The 21,531-nt window shown below is 43.9% G+C and overlaps 1 protein-coding gene across 1 annotated transcript; it reads right to left on the bottom strand.

Annotated features, from left to right (window-relative positions):
- Window positions 1-3,146: 3,146 nt before the first annotated feature.
- On the bottom strand, window positions 3,147-21,028 carry LOC140260835 (protein spinster homolog 3-like). The gene is made up of 11 exons (XM_072353571.1): window positions 20,763-21,028; window positions 18,686-18,751; window positions 18,375-18,511; window positions 17,700-17,851; window positions 17,116-17,182; window positions 16,331-16,521; window positions 14,552-14,704; window positions 12,378-12,567; window positions 9,020-9,085; window positions 5,847-5,945; window positions 3,147-3,437 (listed from the first exon to the last, which is right to left on the bottom strand). Exons 1-11 carry the CDS (start codon window positions 20,968-20,970, stop codon window positions 3,270-3,272), a joined length of 1,497 nt encoding a protein of 498 aa, XP_072209672.1. The 5' UTR covers window positions 20,971-21,028; the 3' UTR covers window positions 3,147-3,269.
- Window positions 21,029-21,531: the final 503 nt, after the last annotated feature.

Consider the following 21,531-nt stretch of genomic DNA (forward strand, 5'->3'; position numbering starts at 1 on the left):
CTACCTCGGTGTCACATGAGGCCACACGTATAAGATGCTTTGCTGTCTGAATGGAAATAAACACAGTAATAGAATGTATTTTGAAATGAAAGATGAAGTTTCTATTGCCCTTACCATTGATAGGTCAAAATCATCAAAACTCCCTGAGGCAAAATGGAAGGAAAACTGCATCCAGGATACTAGGAAATGAAAAATGAGGATCAAGAAGTAAAAATAGAGATGGACGGGCCTCCGATACTCAGGAGAGAAAGGCTTTTTTGGTGGATTCAATTTAAAACTGTACAAGGGGTGCGCTTTGCTAGAGAGAAAAGATGGATGGCTGCTATTAGCATGAAATGAGCCCGTCTGACACATCCTGTCTGCAGCCCTTTGCTGAAACAGGGAAGGCAAAACCTCGACAGATTGTTGTGGCTAAAATACTCACCAGAATAATGGTGAAATAAAGTGAAACTGAAAAAAAAGAAGAAATGATCCGTTTTGAAAATCCACGTGCAGCTGTAGCAGGATTTAACTCACAATTTGTCTTTGGAAACATTGGAAAAAACCTGTTTTGTCCGTCTTACGCAGGAAACAAAGCAGATGAAACTGCAGCTGAAGCATCTGTCAGGGGCTGTGCCCTCTGCCGCCAGAATTACTCAGATCCTGGACAAGAGGTTGGCAAGTTCGTCCTTGTAAAGCAGAAGTTTGATTCCGGATGAAAGGAGGAGAGGTAAATGCCCCCATGAAATGCAATACTGGATTGGATTTGCCAGTGAAATACATGTTCCTATCCTGGGGTTTGGAGACTCTTTTTTAGGTTTCTGAGACACGCGTGGGTCTGGCAGCTGGGAATATGCAAGTACCTTCAAAGCAGCAATGGATAGTTTGTGGGATGGTCTTCTTTGCAGGGAAGGAAGTGGGACAGTGAGAGTAAAGGAGCAGGATCTTTGTTTTTCCACCTGATTAAATAGCAGCTAAGTGCTAAAACTTGCTCAGTCAGCATTTAGAACCCATTATAGGAGGGGTTCCTCGTTCTGTTGTTGAAACATTAACTTTGCTGCTGTAGGGGGTTTCTGATTCAGTGGTGCCTCATTTTGCAGAGAGGGAACAGCAGGCACTGGTGCTGGTAACAGGGATATTTCAATCTCAATTTCATCTCTAGCATTAATTCCTGAGAAAGGTGAAACCATAATCCATCAGCAATGGAAAACAGTTTAGGAGGAAACGAATCTATATGAAATGGAGCAGCAAGAAAAATATACATGCAAAACAGATTTATATTCAGCATATTATTCTATTCAGTAGACTAGATGTCAGTGAAGGGCATCTGATGTCCCTGATTGGTACTGCTTCTACATTGGTACTGCTGAGCAGGCAAATGCAAGGCCAGCTTTGGGTGCTTGCCTGACCAGATAAATAAAGCTCCCCAGCGTTTCCCATGACCTCTTCAATTCTTGTGCTGCTGTGTGTGCCAGCTGCTGCCAGTGACAGAACGCTGACAGGTACCTGAAGGACTTGCTCTCTCGAGGTAGTTGCTTCTCTCTCCCACAACGAAAGGAGCCTCACTTTGTGATCTCAGCACAGGCACCCATTTTTCCAGCAATGTTAAATGTTAAACACTTCAAGCAAATTCTGTAGTACACCAGAGCTGAGAGTATATTTACCTTGCACTGTGCCACATCTTTCCCCTATTCACAAAGCAAGATAGAGGCATACGACACACATAGGTTTTGTTTGCTGGCTCACTGCGTGAGACAAAGTGAGCTTACAACGATGTGGTGCAATTCAGACAGAGCAGCTTCTGCAGCAGAGAAAGCAGAGGCAGGCTCAGATAAGCATGTCACAAAGAAACAGGAGGTATTTCCATCCAACTTCATTCTTCAGATGCGTCTGAAGATTTAAACAAATGCTCTGGAGAAGCAGGGAGTGGGCCCTCCTTCCTATGCCTAGATTGGCTATTCAATAGTCAGCAGGCAGCCCTCCAAACACACTGGTACATCTTGAGCTTTCAGCCTGCTTCCTGCTGTGCCGTCTGCTTCTTTTATATTTCATTCTATTCCCTGTCCTACCCACTCAGCCTGCACGTAATGGGCACAAGAACTTGGTGAAGGCCTAATTCTGACAGTGCAGGCCAACAAGTACCATCTGCTGGTGAGCAAGAAGTATCCAAAGGGAAGAGCTGGCTACAGAAGTATCCTGACATTCAAAGTCTCATTCAACCCCTACTTCAAAAGGAGGAATGTAACATTTGTAACATTCAGTCATTACAGGAATTTCGTGCTTTATGGTCCCAGCAATTTATTGGGAGAAACAGGTAAGATTCACAGTGCTTCACAACCCACTTGCTCAGGGCTTGGCTTTCAGGTGCTGCTGGGAACTCAATGAAAGCTGGCCACGTTAATCATGTCATATTTGTCACTCAGTGTAACATTGTGACCATAGATCCCAGGACCGATTCCTTATGCACTTTAGGGATAAGACTTCAAATGGACAGTTATATTTATGTGATTTTACAGCTACCACTATTCACTCATATGAGGAGATACTGAAAGCTTGAGGATATGCTGAAGAGCCTCAAAGGATTATAGAGGATTATAGACCATTTAACATATTAAATTGTTGTGGTTTAACCCAGGGGGGAGTTAAGCACCACGCAGCCATTCACGCATAACCCCGCAGTGTAATCAGGGAGAAAACTGAAAGGGGTGAAAGTGCAGAACTCATGTTGGGATGGGGACAGTTTAATAAAGTGATGCACGATGCAATTGCTCACTACCAGCCAACCGATGGCCCAGCCAGCTCCCCCCAGGTTTTGCTGTTCTGCAGGATGTCACATGTTTCTGTGGTCAGTTTGGGCCAGCTGCTCTGCTTGCGTTCCCTTCCAGCTTCTCATTCACCTCCAGCTCACTTACTGCCAGAGCAGCACAAGAAGCTGAGAAGTCCTTAAGCAGTTCCTCTGCACGGCTCAGGACACTAAGGGTAGGGTTCCATGAAGGCTTCAGCTGTGTGTCATCTGCTGTAAAGCCCTTCTGTTACCTCGTGTCTGCAGCATTTGAAGGGGTCTGTAACAGCACTCCTGTGGTCTCTGTGTGTTCTGTGAAGTCTGTTTCAATATGGGAGATTTGTTTAATCTGAGGCTTTGGTGGGATTTTGCTTTTTTTTTATTTATAGAAACTATTGTAGCATTACCAGAGTACATCAATTGGTGTTTTAACTTTACGGAGTCAGTGTCACGGCTTGCATACATTAGAAAAGAAATCAGGTACAGGAGTAAAGGATACACAGGAACATCAAAGCTGCTCTGCTTCCTTACGGTCTTCCTCGATGTAGAAAGATGTCAGGAGGAAAAAACCTCCTCCAAAGACACCAACAAAAACACAGATGATGAAGCTGTACTGCAGGCTGCAGAAACTCCACTGGAGTGACTGATCTTTCTTGGCTTGAATAGCATTGGAGATCTAGGGAGTGAATAATGCTGCCATCAGTCTGAGATAAAGCCATACTTCTCTCATGATTTAAGCAGAATCTTCGCATTGTGGTCCTTGAAAAGAATAAAACTGATCAGGTGAGGATAAAAAACCTGCTACTAACCCAGTGTCTAGTGCACCTGCACTGCACTGCTCTGTTCAGCTTCCATGTGGTTGAGGTATCTCCTGGTTTATTGTATTGTTAGTGTCTCGAGTCACAAGAATAAGAAATACTGCAACCAATATTTATCATGACTGGTAACCATTAACTCATTTTAGCATTTTCCAGCCCATCTCCAGATAGCTTGCAAAGGACAGATGTTTGGCAATTACTTTCATCATTTCTTGATGTCATTGGATAACTTTATCCATCCCTAATCAGCAGCAAATGAATAGAAACAGAGTTGGCACCGATACAGCCATGAGAAGCAACGGCCATTAAAAAGGGAAGAGCTAGGAATTGATTTTGGAGACAAGAGGGGAATTTGGTTTGGAGCCAAAAGGCATTTAAGGAGTCACGGAGTGATACTGTGAGGAACTGGGAAGAAGATGGCAGGCAGCTGCTTTTTGTCACTGGCTGGAGGATGTTTGTGAAAGCCATAATGAGTTTTATATTTGTAGACAGAAAAGACACTTTCAAGAAACCTACAAGGTTCAATATTTAACCCAGGAACGAAAAGACTTTTCTTAGCACAAACAAAAAGATGAATGTTGAACGCAGCCCTTTTTATTCCCACATATATCTTTGCTTATTACAATACGCTACGTGACTGGAAATACATTATTATGAGACTCTTCAACCTTTGCTGGGTTTAATATGATGATGAATGACATTTTAAGGAGATAAGAGCAAGATCAGCTCTAAATGGGCACCTGGGGACTACAGCAAAGAAAACAGCAAAGATACAAACCCAATGTGTTTAATTTAAGGATGCTCAGTAAGGAAATCTCCGGGGTGCAAAGGGAAGAAAACCAGAAAAAGGCTATTGACTGACTCCAGAGAATTTCTAACTAAAGTGTCAGTTGAAGTATGTCAGCAACGACAGCAAGATCTGAGAACAGAAGATTCAGTGTTTAATCAGCAGATATGGGCAGTGTTGGTGTTCTGGTACACAGAAGCCCTCCAGAACACAGTGAGGTACTCTCTGCCCTGGGACCCCACGTGTTCGTATAACAGTTCTATTCCTGGATTTATCATCTCTGTTCTTTGCAAACCTGCAAGGTTACGTGAGGATATTCCGTGACAAACTTTTTTGTCTTACACTTCTCAATTGGCTGCTATTTAAGGCAACCTCATGCCAGGTACTGCATAAGAAGTATTCTGCACACAGTTACTAGCAGGATGCAGCAGCACAGTCAGCAGGAAGCCTCAGTCCTGCCCGTGCCTCAAACTTAGCAAAGAACAGTAGGAAATAAATACAAACATATTCATCTTCCAGGCATAAAGCAATAAAATAGCCTAATAGTGGAGAATGCACAAGGCATATACCAGCTTTTAAGAACCTCCCATTTTTCTGTATTATTTTAGGTGGTTTCGGTGACACAAGGATGTTGGCTGTCTTGTTTGAATATGGCCAAATCAGTGCTTGGGCAATGGTCTTATAATGCATTCCAATGAGAAAAAGGATCTCTTCAAATGCCAAAGAAAGTGAGCTGCAGAAGGAATCCCTCGGTGAGAGAGGACTGTCTTCTCTACTGGGCAGGTTACACAGTCAGGATTTCTGTTTTCATCCAGGTGAGGACAAGGGAGATCTGGCTGGCTGGACCAGCTTGATTGTGCATTTCCCTCTGTCTCTGTCTATGTCAGTGTTTATATGTGAAAGAACAGACATTCCTCCAGTGAACTTAAAATAACAACAATACAACATTCTGTCAAACTCTCTCCTGTGTCCTTTAAGGAATAAAAATCAAAGTAGATGTGCAGAATAACTGAAGAAAGGGCACAACACTGACAGATATCATCCATTGGAACTAAAATAAATGATGTACAATGAAAAATGGCAATAGGCTGCTTTGTCCAGAACCACGTAAGATTAAGGTGCTGTAGGAAAGGGATGGAAAGCAGTTCTCAAAGAACACAGGAATTCAAGGTTAAGGTCATTTGAAACCAGAGCTCTGAATGTCAAGTAACACCAAAAGGCAGTCACTGGGGTGACTCTTGTGCTTTTCAACAGAACGCTGACCACTTCTAAGGTTTCAAAGCCAAGAATTTAAGCTAATACTTTTAGGTTTCAATACATACAACAGTATTCGATTTTTTTCTCAGATGACACACAGATGTGGTTCTTATGGACGTGGTTTAGTGGTCACAGTGTCAGCTGAATGGTTGGGCTTGGTGATCTTAGAGCTTCCAAAAGATTTACCCTAAAGAAAACCCAGATAAGCAGGAAATTCACTTACCATCCCAATAAGGTATGGGCTGCCTGCATCTCCCAGCAAGTGGCTCACCAAGATCTGCAGGGCAATAGCTGTAGACTGCCGCCTTGGTGTCACGACATACTGAAATGAAACACAACACACAGGAATGGATATGAGCAGAATGAAGTAGGTGCCATGGCTATGAGGGATGTCAGCTGAGACCCTGCAGACTATGTTTTTCAAATGAAATGTAGTCATTTCGGGTTAATAGGGGCTTTAGGTCTGTGCTACTGCAGAAAACAAACTGTGCTTGAAGAAAAACAGTGTGATTCTACATAATTTGTTTGTGTCTCTCTCGGTAATACGTTTATATTATTACATGGTTAAGGGAAAAGCATTCACAGAATGAGACAGAGGCAATTTTAGGCTTTTATGTCTTTGTTTTTTCCGACCACCTGCTCATATCACAGACAAAATGCTTAATATCTTCCCTTCTTCTACTTGGGCTTTTCAAGCAGATTTATCTGAGCGTCACTTAAGGTGTCTCAAACACTCACTAATGGGGTGATGTATTTTGCTAAGAGACAAACTCAAGGTATGGAAGTTATTGCAGCTTTATAGCTGCCGTCAAGGAACCACCAACATGCGTGACAACAAGTTGGGAACAGAAGAAAGGATACTGCTCTCACATTTAACCTAGAGTTTTATTATCATTCTGTGTGTGTGAAGAGGCCTCTGAATATTAAAGAAATATCCTCTTATCACTAAGATGTAGCTATATCACAACAGGAGCATCAATGCCTTATCTTCACAGTGGATGTAAAGAATTGCATTAATGGAAATTAAAACTGGAGCATAGGGAAGCAACATTGTCCACAGTGAGATGAGTTATTCCTGCGAGAACAAAAGGAAATATTGCAGTCTCACTCTCAGAGTGAGTGAGAGAGATAAGGAAGCCATAGTAGAGAACTCTGGGCTTAGGGAGCAGACTTTGCTATGGCAGAACTACCCTGGTGATTTTCTGCTCTTGGCTCTCTCAGGGTATCATATCATCTGCCCAAGACTCGGTTTGTTTTCTTCTGCTGATAATGACAGGCTGTGTTTGAGAAATGCAAATCAAATATTGTTATGTCTTTAGCATATTCTGGGTGTTACTGGAGAATATAAATGCTCTTTCTCTCTGTGTGTGTGTGTCCTGCACCACTTCCTTACAACATGCACTTAGTACCTCATATCTGCAACTCTGAGACATGTGGAACCAAGCTCCAATGAGACAAAAGGACAAGAAAGAAAGAAGCTTCTTATAGTTACCAGCCTCACTCCAACTCTCACTCTGTTATTATTCAGGTCCTTCTACAAAATGGAAACATTATGCAAAAGCTCAAAACTCTGCAGGCTTCACCAGGAAAAGAAGAAACCGATCACAGCCACATACATGGACTTTGGAATAACCCGTCCAGAGTAACTGCCCAGAAGCTCCCAGCATGTCAGCAGTGCAGGTGACCCCCTGCGCTCTGTTATCTCCTAGGAGATGCCAGCCTGGATGCCTGGACGGGTACACAGGGTGCCCACACTGCAATTTGCAAACCCTGTTGTGCTGTCTCTGGAGATTTTAGAGCATGTGACAGAGCTGTCAGCTAAAAAAGCAGATGGAAGAGACAGGCTGATAAACGTTTCTGTACCTCCCAGGGCACTTATAAACAAAGACAGGAACATGTTGGTAACCTTCCCAAGCTGAATATTAGCTTCCAGCTCCAGCAGCTTTTTTTTGCTTTTAGCTGCCAAAAACTAAAATGCCAAGTACCAGAACCTCACAGATGGTAAACAACTATTTCATAGGGGACTCGCCGTGACAGTCTCCCAGTCAGCCCAAGCACTTCAAGCAAGGCAGCTGCAGCACCGCTCTGCCTGCACGTTCTGATTGCAGCCATACAGGAGGTGCTGTTATGTTTACAGCTGAACGAGGGGTACAGAGGTTGCTACGTGCAATGCATCTGGACATATTAGCCACAAAGGAAGAAAGTCTTTATCAGTCAGTCAACATCTTCCCCTGTCTTCTGCTCCACAGGTCGCAGGATAAATAAATTCCTAGCTACATTGCCTGGCAGTGTCACATAGGGAGGAGGAAAAGTAATTTTCGTGGCAAAATGCAAACATGCATTAGCAAATCCAGCCACAATATCTGAAGTTCTACCAGATCACATAGGAAACAATGCAGAAAAACAAGCTCCTGTTGTTAATTATGGCATCCTTCGGTCAATGCAATAGGATGGAACAGAAATCCCAAATACAATTGCCACTGAATGCACAGCCATCCACAGATACAGCTGACATCTTTTTTCTGACCAAACAATTACTAACGTTTAGAGTTCAACAGATCCATGCTGCACACAGCATCCCTGCTCTGAGGGGAAGCACGCCATGGCAGAGCTCTGCTCTCCACCTTCCCACTGGTTGCCAACCAATAGAGCATTGCTTGAACCTAAAACCAAAGTGCTCTAAAATAACAAGGGTTCTGTCACTAGAAAGCGCTCTGTGTTTGGCTGCACACTTTCACATCTTTTACACCAAAAGTTGAGATGAAGACACTTTTGTTGCTGCTCATCTGTTTCACTGCTCCTTTAGGCAGCTGTGAGGAATGACAATCAGGGCAAATAAGGCCACAGTGACAAAAACCCCAGCAGCAAATTTTCAGCTCCTGTGGCAGCAAGAAATGATGGCAACCTTGTGGACAACCATATTGCTCACAAACCATAGGCTGCAAGTTTTCCTTGCTGTCCTAAATTCTTGTGACATGTTACTGTGCATCACTGCATGCTGTGCTACACATTAATGCATTCACTGTGGTTCTTATTATATGAAAGATTTATTATGACAGTGGAATTGCTTTAGCAATCTGCAGATAGATTTGAACTCTCTTGAAATGAGATATTACATAAAGAGGAGATGCTGATGTGACCCCTGCTTAGGCTCTCCTCAAGATCTCCCATTATCAGCCTGAGGGTGGGAAACTCACCGATTTCTATTGTGTTTTGCCCTTATCTTCATGTCTTCTCTAACAAGTCCTGAGAGCTTTGAACAGTCTCTCTCCTTTGTCTTCTATTTGTACCAACTGCATCAGCATTTTGCCAGTGCTACAACCTCCAGGGACAATCTCTCTCTCTCAGGCAGCATCCTGCTTGAAGGGTTTGGGTTTCAGTCACACAAGCACTTACCAACAGTATGTCTGTCACAACAGCCCAGTTGACAGATAAAAACAGTTCTCCAAATGCAATAAAAATCTGCAGAAAAGAAGAGAACAGTGACCATACAGACACACAGCGACTGCACAGACACACTCCACTGACATTCCTTAGCATTAGATGAAGGCAGTCTCATCAACTGTGCCTATCTGGATGAGATGCCGTACATACCCATCTCCATATAACTTAAACATCCTCTCTGTCTATGCTCATAACCACTATGTTCATCTTACATATGGAGAAAGGAACCAGGGAAGGTAAATGAGTTGCTGTATGTGGCTAATACTCAGCAAAAGGGACAAAAGAGGAAATATAGAAGCACTCCCATTAATGAATTGTATGCACTGAACTGCTGAGCCCAAGGGAGGCAAATCCTGTGAAGGAAAACCTCCAGCACAGGGTTTATAAAGTGCTCAGAGATCTGTTTTTACACACATTTCCAAAAGAAACCAGTTGAATATCTCTGTGCTGGTAAAAGTACTGATAGAGGCTCCTTCAGACAGGTAACGTCTGAAGCGAAACGGACTCTTATGGTCAGGCAGCCTCCAAGATTTGGTGCCCTATGGGGATTCCATAACTCATCACAGATGGAAACCCAGCCATCAGGAAAAAGGGGAAGGGCCCCCAGCTGTTCTTATGCCTGTCCTAGAAGAGATTAACCCTCTCAGCCAGACCCAGTCATGGATTTGAGCAGGGCTCTACAGTGTAATCAATACTGGAAGAAAGCATTCAAGCTACACTGTGAAGATGGAGCTCTTCTAGAAGGTATACTGTATCTAGTGGCACGGGCCCCAGTGTCAGATGGCACCTAGAAAATAAACTTAGAGAACTTTGGGCCAATCACAAAATGAAATGTCTTGGTAACATGGTTAGCAATCCCACACTGTTCCACTTGTTGCCAAGCTGCACAGAAATAAGGACCAACAAGGTCAAACCTTGCAATCCACCTCAAAATATCAGCCCTTCACCATCTAATCTCCAGCTGATGCTCTCCAGTCTCTCTCCGAAGATCCGAATTCATCAAGGATTTTCCTTTCCTTTATTTCTATGACCTGAAACATGCTGTTGCTTAACATAGAGACACAGCCTATGAGGTAGCCAAAGCAGTGCTCATAGGGAGGTTATGGCCAGATGTAGAAGTGCAGTTTTATGGATAACAGCATGAATTTACGTTAATTCTGTTGGTCGTGGCATAGCTAAGGAGAGATATGGGAGGGAAACAGGGAGGAAACAAAGAACAAAGAGATGTATTTAAATCCCAGCTGACACTCCAAATAGCACAGGATGAAAACTGAATGGTTAGAAGGTTCTGAAGGTTCTGTTCCTCAATACCATCAATGTACGACTGCCTGCCTTCACACACCAAATAACACTGCTCCATCCCTTTAACTCTCCATCTCCTTTATATGTTCAGTACTCGTAGAGTTGTTTCATGTTTTCCTTTTTCTTCATGATTTTTCAAGTCATTTAATCCCTTCAAGCCCTTAAGAACAGGAGCACGTCATGCCTTGTGCGAGAAAACGGTGTCAAAGTTATCTTAAGGAAACATGTTCTCAACGCAGCGTTTGAAGGAATGGGAATTAATGAAAAGCTATCTGTGATACGTGGATGTGATACTCAGTGGCTAAGCTCTCATACTGCAGAGAGTAATTATTGCATATGGAGTTGTGTTAATGTTTGAGATGCAGCTTTGTTCTTTCTTTATGTCTTCTGTGAGCTGCAGTTTCAGGGCATCAGAAAGAAAAAAAGAGAAAACAAGAAATCATTCCACAGATTATATCAGTGTATTATTCTGCCTGAAATCAATATCAATTTTCTACTTTCTCATGCAGAATAAATGCAGTATGGTTGAATAGATGGCATTCTCATCCATCCAACTGCAAAACAACTGCAACCTAGGAATATGAGAATGTTGTATGGTGTTTTATCTCTAAAACAGGTGATGTCCTGGAAGTTCTGCACTTGGCAAGGGAGAATGCTTATGCTGGCAGGAAAGCAATGCTGTATTTAGAGCAGATCCTTCTGGTTCTACAGCCTCTCAATATTCCTCACACTGCCTCAAGTTCCTTTTACAGGAAAGGTTTCCAATAAGTTCATGCAATCAGTTTTGTGACATCCCCATTCTAATCTGTTACATCTATCCAGAAGCACTGCTCTATTGCTGTCACCTCCTCTAGGACCCACAACTCTTTAACAGTCTGAATACTTGCAGTTGCTCTTCAAAGGATGGAACCAGAGCGAGTTCTCAAATTTTAAGGAGGTTTTGCTTTGTAGATGGCCATTTATGAAAGGCCAATAAGAAGAGACCTGGATTGTAATTAACATCAAACACACGTTCTGCTTTTAAACAGCCACATGTCTAGACAAAAAGAAGAGTTGGCATGGCTGGACCATGCACTGTTTGCAAAGTTCTCGGATGCAGGGTTCAGATGTGACTTTCTGCAGACGACATATTTGTTTTCTTATAGAAAGAGAAAAAGCTGCAGACAGAGCCTCCTCTGCAATAACAAAGTCAGATCGTTTTTCATTGCCTTTTCAAAGAGCTTTTGGAATCAAGAACTGTGTGCCCAGAAAGAGAGAAACCTCACAGCATTTCAGTTCATCTACTCCAACACAGACCTGGAAGTCCAGCCATATTTACATGTTAACTCAAGAATTCCTGTACCTTCAAAGTTTTATCCCAGCTTTGTCCATAGAGGAGGACACCCATTCACTCCCTATCTTTATTCACTCAAGACAGTGGAAAGCACCACATAAAAACTACTACAATTGCAAGCCGGTGCATGTGTTTATTTGCCTCAGTGGCTTCTGCACTGAAGTGAACTGATGGAGATGGGTCTGCTAAACTCAGAGTGCCTGGATAGACAGCAACTGGAAAGCCAGTTTCCTGCCAGTGTCCTGGAAGATCTGTTTCACAAGAGGCCTCGGATGGGATGCACCAGCTGGCATGCCACTCCAATTCCCACAGCAGTATGACTCGTGTCAGATCCTGTTTGGGAAGCATGGAGAGGCACTGCTGGTGCCAGAGAAGGCAGAGGTTAAACAGGCATGTGGCATAATATTAGAAGAAAAAGGTGCTTAGGATTACATATGATTTGTTACCCCTGCACTCTGCTGGCATTACATGTGGGGACACCTGAAGCAACAACATGAAACTAAAGATAAAACAGCAAAGTCCCTGTTTATGGGAGTAACCGGTCTGCCCATGGCAAGAAACCTAAAGAACCCAGCTATCCATGCCCTGCTTTACAATTTCCTCCCAGATAACAGCACGAAGGTAGAATGCTGTTTGCAAGGAGGGAAATATTTTGATAGACGGACTGGCACTCACAAAAGTGGAAAGGATGTTCTTCTGGGCCACCATGATTGCAATGTAGAGGCACAGAGAAGAAACGAACATGCTTGTGGCACAGATCAGAGGATCAGCTCTGCTGTTGGTTTTCCTTAGTCTTCTTGCAGCTTCTGCCCCAGCAATGACACCCAGGATTCCCGTCCCAATGGTGATGCCTCCGAATATTAGGCTGGTGACAAAGCAAAGGAGCCAGTTAAGTGCAGGAAAATGGTACTGTAGAAAAAGTTTGGTGTTAGATATCCATTGTTAGATATCCATTGTCAGCTCATACCTTCAGCTTCAGGGAATCTTTAGTTGGCAACGTGAATTTTACTCCACTTGGTTTATCCCTCCCTCTCTTTCTAAATGGATTTAGTCCCATGCCTAAATTGCAGCTCTGCCTGTGCATTAGATGCTCTGTCCTGTGGAGCAGGTATTTTCCCATTTACTGAGCTACTATTACACACCCGGCCTCAAGGAGGACTCTTCCCAGCATGACCTGTCCTGGACATCCAGTGATCCAGAGGAGACAGAGTCATCCTGGTTAGCCTGGGAACTGATTGACTCAGCCATCCTTAAAACACAGATGGAATAACTCTGTATCACAATCTGCTCTCTTGGAAAGAGATCCTATCATGTACAATTACATACATCTAAATTAGAGCCCTCTGGCTGAGATGACTCACCTCTCTGACTAGAGGATACAGCTACCAGTACTCGGAACTGTACACAGAACACTGAGCAGTTAACCTGTGGGATATCCATCTAGAATGTTCTCAGTGCAGAATTTCAAATTCCACCCAGTTTTTGCATCTGAAAATGAAAAGTTGTTCCCCAGGAGCAGCAAATATACGTTCAAATAGAGAACAAGCTTCAGCTTCCAATGGTCTTCCTTACAGACTTTTCTCTCTGACTCAGGTGGGACCCCAATGACAAAGCAAGCCTCTAGAAACGAGGCCAATGGTGCCACTGATTGTTTAAAGCACCAAAAATCCTACAAGAAAAAAGGCACTGCTATACTAGATAACTAATTTTAAGCACATTTGTACTCCTCCTATAAATTGTTCAGGATTCTGCATAGCTTGTTACAGACCATATAGAGTGAACAGGCAGAATAAGTCATTTGCAGATTTGTCCATGAGCAGCTCCAAGGTGACATCACTTTATCTGAGCACTGGCAGAATTGTGCTTAGAATTCATGTGCTGGAGACTGCAGCTGAAATAAACCTACAGCTGGGAGAAATCAGAGCACAGTTCAACTGACAGGGAGAAGGAAAGCAAAGAATCCCAATCCTGGGGAAAGCACCCTATGGGATCCTGTAGGGCTTAGGAATGCTCACATACCTCTCTGATCTGTTTGAAGATGTCTGCACAAAGAGCAGAGTAAAAACTTCACAGTGCCTATTTATCTACCTTGAAAGGACCAAGACCTGAGTCAGCTGTGTGCTATTTGAATCTGTGTTTCCTGAGAGTCCAAGTGACACAGCTCTATCCTTAATAGAAGCCTACAGCTGCTGAGCAGCCAGAGGGGACAGCGTCCTTACAGCATCCCTGAGCAGGTCTGGGAACACACAGCTCAGTCCTCCCAGCTGCGGGGCTGACAAAGCTGTTTGTATTACTTTTCTTTCTGTCCCCCTGGAGTAGCAGCCTCAGACTCGCCCTGTGCTGCCTCTGGCACTAAAATAAAATAACACCAAGGTTATTTTTAAAGCATCCTGTAAGATGCAGTACATGAGGTTAAACTATTGGAGCTCCCTTTTACTTACCTGAAAAAAACCACATCTGCTCTAGCAACACTGCTGCAGAATAATAATTCAGAGTATCAGATAAGCTAACACTATCAGCCTAACAACTGAAAGTATTCAAACAGTTCAGCTTCCTTTTTTCTCTCTACCTTGAGTCAAGTTCCTAATTCACTCACTTCCTTACTGTTATTTGCAATTAAATAAAGTGGTGGTGGTTGCATCCATGGAAAGGCAGCTGCATTTCCCTTTCTCCTTTCCAATGCTGCTTCTTTCCCCATAGATGTTCCTGTTACTGCTTCTAACACTCACACCTCTTTGCCTTCACAAAGTATTCACAGTCACATCCTACCTTCCGCCTTTGGGAACGAGCTGTGATTTAGCACTGTGCACTGCTCCCCGTGTGTATTTAACCAGCCTCGCACATCTCACCTGTTAGATGAATTGCATGATTTTTCCAGGCACTGCTGCACAATGCCCAGGGCAACCTGAGCCCTGTAAAGGAACATGGGCACCCACAGACCCAGCGCTCCAGTGATGAAGGCCATGGCAGTCAGACCCAGCGAGGACCAGACAAAGCTCCAACTGGAAGATGGAAGAAATGAGAGCTGTTTGAATGAATGGCTGGGCCCACACACAGTGTCCAGGACATCAAGCAAGAGCAAAGCAGCGCATTCAGCTCAGCCAGAATTATCACAGCATTCATTTGAAGATATGAGTTTTGATGGCTCTTTATCTATGAATTTTGACAGCAAAATACTAATCAGAGTGAAGAGTGAGACCTACTGACTTCATGTTAAGTACCAGACATAGTCTCATGTAGTTTTGATTGCCAAGCGTTCTAAAACAACTGCTGTGGCACTTCTGATAGCAGAACTACATTGATAGAAAGGGGGCAAGAATTCGGAGACTTAGCAGCTAAACTGAAGGGTTCTGAGAGCAACTTTAAATGCCTGGGGGTGGATCTCAGCTGTTTGTATAACACTATAAAAGAGCAACTTCTGCCTCTCTCCAGCAGTTAAGGGGCGGTGCTTCAAGTACTTCAATTCTAGGTGATAAAGTAAAAACTGACCCCAGTCTGCACAGAGAGCTATCAGACAGAAGGAGAAACGTTTGAGACATGTCGCCTTTCTGCCCTATTCCAGTAGAAAATGAACTTTTTACTGAGCTCTTTCATGCAAGAGGTTTAGAGAAAATCCCCTTTGAAATCGACGAGGAGCTGTGAAATCCTCAGATGAAATAGAAGTGCTGTGAATGAGGAGCTGACAACCAACAAGAGGATTTCTTAAGATACGACTCCGATTCTACATCTCTTAAAGATAAGTGGCTCTTGCACTTAATGCGTTGTGGAACTGCACGGCTTTTGACAGCGTGTCCTCGTGCTTTGGGAATTGGTTCCGAAAGGAAAGGAAATGAAATTCTGGTTGTATAACATTGCTGCAGGTTGTAAGGAACTTCTCTGCAGAGAAACAGCCTTGGCGTTAGTCTGGCTGTTGACTTGGGGAGGTTCCACTTTGGTTCACCTCAGACTGCTGCTGCCTGCAAACTGTCATCCAACAAAAACGGCCTCCAATGAGCTCACTGCTCCAGATGCAAATAGGGCGCAAATCTAATCATCAATTAGAAAACGCTGGTTCCTGCAGAAGAAGAACGTTCCAAAGCAAGTCCCAGAGCAGCAAGGGGAGCATCTCTTGAGCTGAAAGCAATGCGTCGGGGGAGCAGCCGGCAGGAGCGGGCAGCGCGGAGCGGGGTCTGGTGCAGGTGCACAGCGGCACCTGCTGTTCTCAGACCGGATGCATCGCTTCCTCCCCGACCTCGGCAGGATATTCACCGGGGGGATCCTCCTGCCTAAGACGCGTTGGTTCGGAGTTCCTCGGGCGCTAAGAGCTACAGTTACACCTGCAAAGTGGACCAACCTGCCCGACCTGCACGCCAAAGTAAGAGAGAAGGGAAACTTGGTAGAAAGTAGAACTGGATTTAAACAGGAGCGCTTTGCCAACGTTGCTTTGCCTCCTTCCCCCCCGCTACAGGGAAACAAAATGAAACAAAAACCATTTGTAATCTCTTTCATTCCTGTAAAAGGGTGGGAGAAAGATTTTATCAGAGCCGTTTCAGTCACCTACAGCACATGGTACAGAGGAGCTGAGCAGGATCTGAAAGCTGTTCTAATACTAGAATGGGCATTTTTCAGTTGTTGCTAAACTCACTCACTTCTTGCCGAGCGATAAGACATCTTGACACCAAGAAGTCTTGGCAGCTCCCTGTGCACCGGGTTTTTCAGCTGCTACTCGTATAGAGCCGTGGATGCTCAGTGCTCTGTGTGCCTCTGTCCTCCTCTGGATCCTGTGAGGGACCAGCAGGATCAGAAGCAGCAGCGCTAAACCTCCCATGCAAGGAGTAACCTGTGGACACAAAGCTGGTTAGATCAAGGATATTGTTTTTCCTTGTAGCAAAAACTCCACAGCAGCTCAAACTCAGAGAATTGCGTATCAGAGTTGTCAGCATGCTCAGGAATCTGTGTGACTTTGTCTGTAGATCATAATTGTAAAGAAGTGGGTTTTGGTGATTTTCAGTGGCTTTGGAGGAAGGACAGTGAATCCCTCCTCCCCATCATAGAGACACACGATTGCTTCCTCTGATTTTAGAGAAATCAAGATGAAAACTACATTGGCGTACTCCCATCACAAACCCAAGGACCAATGCAGCCATAACTGCTGTACAACCATCCAAGTGTGTCCTCAGGTGAGAGGAACATCAGCACCTGCCCTGGCTGCAGTTCAAAGTTCCCCTATATCTGTTTTCATTGTGCAAGAGCCAGGTAGAAATGCTCCACTTGTCCCAGCAGGAGCAAGTTCTCTTAGAAACCAACTTGGTGACCAGGCAAAGAACAGGAATCCCCCCCACCGCTCACCTCAGCACAGTGAGCACAAGCAACCCAAAGCCCAGCCAAAATCCTACAGCGAATGGCTCAGGAAGAGTGGAAGTGATTAACTCACCCTGAAGGCCCAGTGCCAGTCACCTGTGACATGTGCCATGCTGGATGCCAGGACGTAACCAAGACCACTGTAAGAAATAGAAGGGGATAATCAGTAGCTAATGAACTCATGCTGGATGAATGTACGTGTCTCACCAGTGAGGGGGAGCACAGGAATATTCTGTCCTAGCTTTCAGGACAGGTAAAACAGAAACAGCACACATTCCTCCTTAGGATGTTCTTAATAGAGAGATACAACTAAACTGTCAGGTAAACAAATATTTTAAAAACTTCTATTTTCAGCTGAATAAATAAATAACTCACGTGTTTCTTTTAGAATTAATTGAATGTTTTATTCAAAACTTGTTTTCAGAGCTTCGTCTCTCCCAAAATATTGAGAGAAAAGTGATTTTTCCTTCAAAGTGAATTTAAAAATAAACCCAGTCGGCGCTATTTGGAGATGCTAAGCAAGTGACAAATCCTTCTGCAAGAACCCGTGCAGATCTATGGCAAAATCTGTCTAATCAAGGTTGAGGGTACACTGAACTGCAGGCCTGCTCAGACAGAATGTCAAAAGGCAGATCAGTTGCTGGCAAGAAAACCAACCTTCCCACTGGGATGCAGATATAGAAGACAGACAACATTGTGGTCCTTCTTCCCTCGTCAAACCGATCTGCAATGATGGTGGGCGCTACTGTGGAATAACAGGCTGTGCCAATGCCAACCAGTCCTCGTGAAAGAAAGAATATCCAGCAGTACTGCAGGCAAAAGACATCGTATGGTCCAAAAAAAGGCATGGAAAAGAAAGGAAAAAAAAGGGGTTGTTATTAAAGAGGTGTATTTTGATGGGTCAGATGTACCAGGGAGAAATGCAGCTGCCTTTTGCATCTATCTATGGCTCCTGTATCTGCACTTGCTCTGCTCACATCCCATGGTTGGGCTTTCTGCCTTCTGCACTGTAGTGACTTCTTACAGTGACACCACAGAGAACTTCAGGATGTGATCACTGGAGTGTTCAGGCTTGCTGGCCAATCCGCTGCACCCCAGTGATGTAACCAGCTAGAATTTGGGACAGCATTAAGATTCCATCACTTGCAATTACAGTGTGCAGGTGCTGCATTGCCTAAGCTGGACCCCATAAAGCATTCCAGCACAAAGCCCACTTAGTCCAGGCCTGGGGAGTGAAAGCTCACCGACAGCTTTTCCAAACAAGATCAGAGCAGGACTCTTATCAAATCCTGCCAGGTGATTGTAGTGCTACCCTCTAAAAAACAAACATACTGATTCACTGATGAATGAAGTTCCTAATGTTACAGCAGACCAGAAGAAAATACCAGCTCCAAGGATGGCTTTCCTGTCGTATCTGTCACCAAGGTATCCAAAGAAGGGAGCAGCCAGCATGTAACACAAGATGAAAACTAGAAATCCAAGAAGGTACAAAGACAACGTTGGTCAAACTGTTCTTACAGCACATCTCACCTCTCAGACAAACTCAGTTTATTTTTCAACACCACGCATGAGAAGGAACTAGGAAATATCAGGCACAGCCCACATAGGCACAAGGCAGATCTGAATGTCAGTGCTTTTATTACCCGTTTGCAGAAGGCCTGCAGCCCCGTCGCTCAGCTCAAAGTATTTCTGTATATCTAACAGGATCCCTGCAACAGAATTAAACAATCAGTGACAGCAAAGTACACATTATTCTTTGTGATTCTCCTCATTTGCCATCTCCAGTATTGATTTCAAGATGGTTTGTAAGAACCACAGCACATTTATCTTGCTAGCTTTCATGTCAACCATTACCGTGCCACAAACATAGATAAAAGAAGTGTTCACATTTCTTATCTCTGCAGATTAAATTCATAATCTCCCACTGGATGGGTCCTACAGGAGTCAGTTTACCAGCTATTTCAGTCATAGCTGCTGTGCTTCCAGTGCTGGCAGCACTTGTAGTCGGTGCAGACCAAGCTCCAGCCCCACCAGCAGCACAGGAGGCTTTGTTGGTATCTCTCAGTGACTCTCAAACATATTTAGAGATCCAGGCAGTCTCACAAACTTAAAGCCTTGTGACCTCACAAATGCCTGCCTTATGTTTTGCATCATTACAGCACAGTAATTAGTTGTATCTGTTCTTTCCAGTAGATGATGATCAACGCACAGAAATGCTGAATCACGAGAACTTCAGTTGTGAGCGATCAGAGAATTCAGTACAAACCACAGCGATTACAACACCTGGCTGGAACCACAATTGAATAACTGACATCCACGCTGAGCACCACTGAAATGTTATTCCTTCAGATAACTGCAGCAACTGGGACAGCCAGATACCAGCAAATGCAGGTACCTCACATAGAAGAAACTGAGCACGTCAGCTGGTAGGTGACCTTTACTTCACAGACCTGCTAAATGTGTTAAGCTCTTAGTGTGCATGGGAGCCAAACAATAGCCCAATAGTTGAAAGCCAGGAATGAGCCCAATGGCTGCTGGTACTTCATACTCCCAAATGCCCCCCTCCCCTTTTTTTCCCCCCAAAACATCCCAGTTCGTACTCAAAGGGATTTTCACCCCTCCTGTCCCCCACCCTTCTCCAGTGAAATGTAGTTGACAGCTGAATTCATACACTGAACTTCTCTCACTGACAGCCCTGCATTACCATTCAGCACACACCCCTTCATGCTTCCTTCCCTCCTATACGTGTGGTTAACAAACATTCAATAGGAAAAGCTTTAACTCCTAAATTCATCTACCTCTCCATTTTAAAGACACTGAATTAATGTCTTGAATTTCTTAATGGTCTAAGTAGAAATAGTAATTAGTTTGTGTGCAAACATTAGGTATTAATTTGAGGCTTTTAAACAGCAGTGATTTCCAGGCCATTCAGAGGTAAAATACAGCCTGGCCTCCACTCCAAGTAAGGCCCCTGGAAGCTCAATAGATGCTGAGGAGTGATCCTAAGAAGAAGAATTTATAGCAGACACAGATTACACATGCAGAGAAAAAAAGAACACACATTTCCCAGTGGTTTAACAGAAGCGATGCTTTGCTGCTCATGCTTTGGCCAATAAGCAAACAGACAAATTAATGAATAGCCACATTGTATTTTGGAAGGCTTGGAAGTTTGGGAGCTGATACTCAGGGAAACGGGTCTCCATTCTCTTTGCGGAATTATCTTACAGCCTCCATTGCAGAAATCATACAAAAGGCACCAGCTCAGGAGGAAGTTAAACCTTCCTTAAAGAAACTCGCACATAACTTTCATACTTTTAATGTGGGAAATGACATCGCTGAACTGCAGATGAAGAAATGCCTCATCTCATCGACCAGAGCCACGATGCAGTGAGCATACGAGTACACAGCAGGGATGTTTCTTCAACAGAGCTCTGTGAAATCCAGACCGGTTGTTCTGCGTGCTAATATTTGTTTGTAATAGCTTCAAAATAGGAACCTTAAGCACTGAACAGCATTCTATTAACAACGAATAACTAATGCTTTGTTTGTCTTTAAAGAACATGATTTGAAGGAAGAGCTGCAGGCTAAAGCAGGTAAACAAAAAAGGCTGAAAAGACATAAAGGATTCCCTTACAATACAGAATATTTGTACCTGAGGAATAAATAGAGCTGTTGAGAGCTGAAATTTCTTTTTCCTCAGAAAGAGGAAACAGACCTTACCTGGTACAAGAAACCAATCCATGAAATTTATGAGGTTTGCATAGCACAGCACAGCGACTATCAGGTAATCTCTCTTTGATGGACTGTTCCTCGATGCCGGTATATGTGGATCTCGTCTCACATGTGCTGCAGTAGCTCCATAATTCTGCTCCTCGGGAGGCGCCCTGGGCTGAAACTCTGTGTTCTCATGTGCACTTGGGCTCTGCATACTTCCCAGTGCAAAAAGTCACCGTATGCTATGAAGGGTTTCCTCAGTGCAACCAGCTGCAAGGCAGTTCTGTGCTCAGGCTTTGAGGAACTTCAGCCACTACAGTCATTTCCGGCGACAAAGCCCAGCCACTAAAAACTGAAGTGAGATGTTCCTTGCAGCAGGAAGAACATGAAATACAGAAGAAGTTTTAGTCCTGTGCTTTTGCTGAGCAAAAGTACTGACGTGTTTTACCTTGAAGCCAGCTCAGCCTAAAGCAAAATAATCCACCGCGCATCCAAGAAATAGAAGTGCACACGTTTGTGATGATCTCAGGGATATTGCATAGCAGAAAAAGTGATTAACGACATTTTCCAAGGTCTTGGTGAGTTGCTAGAGCTAAAAGCAGCCTTCCTAATGAACACAGAGAAAGAAAGAGATGTAAGTTCAATAGATCAGATACCCATCAACTCATGCCTCAATCCCCCCCGCAGACACACATCCCTGTCCTTTCCAGGATGAATTTTCCTATTACATCCATCTTCCTAGAGAAAACTCCTGATGATGTCTGCTGAGGCGCTG

The sequence above is a fragment of the Excalfactoria chinensis genome, chromosome 19 (assembly GCF_039878825.1).
Source record: "Excalfactoria chinensis isolate bCotChi1 chromosome 19, bCotChi1.hap2, whole genome shotgun sequence".
Classification (NCBI taxonomy): domain Eukaryota; kingdom Metazoa; phylum Chordata; class Aves; order Galliformes; family Phasianidae; genus Excalfactoria; species Excalfactoria chinensis.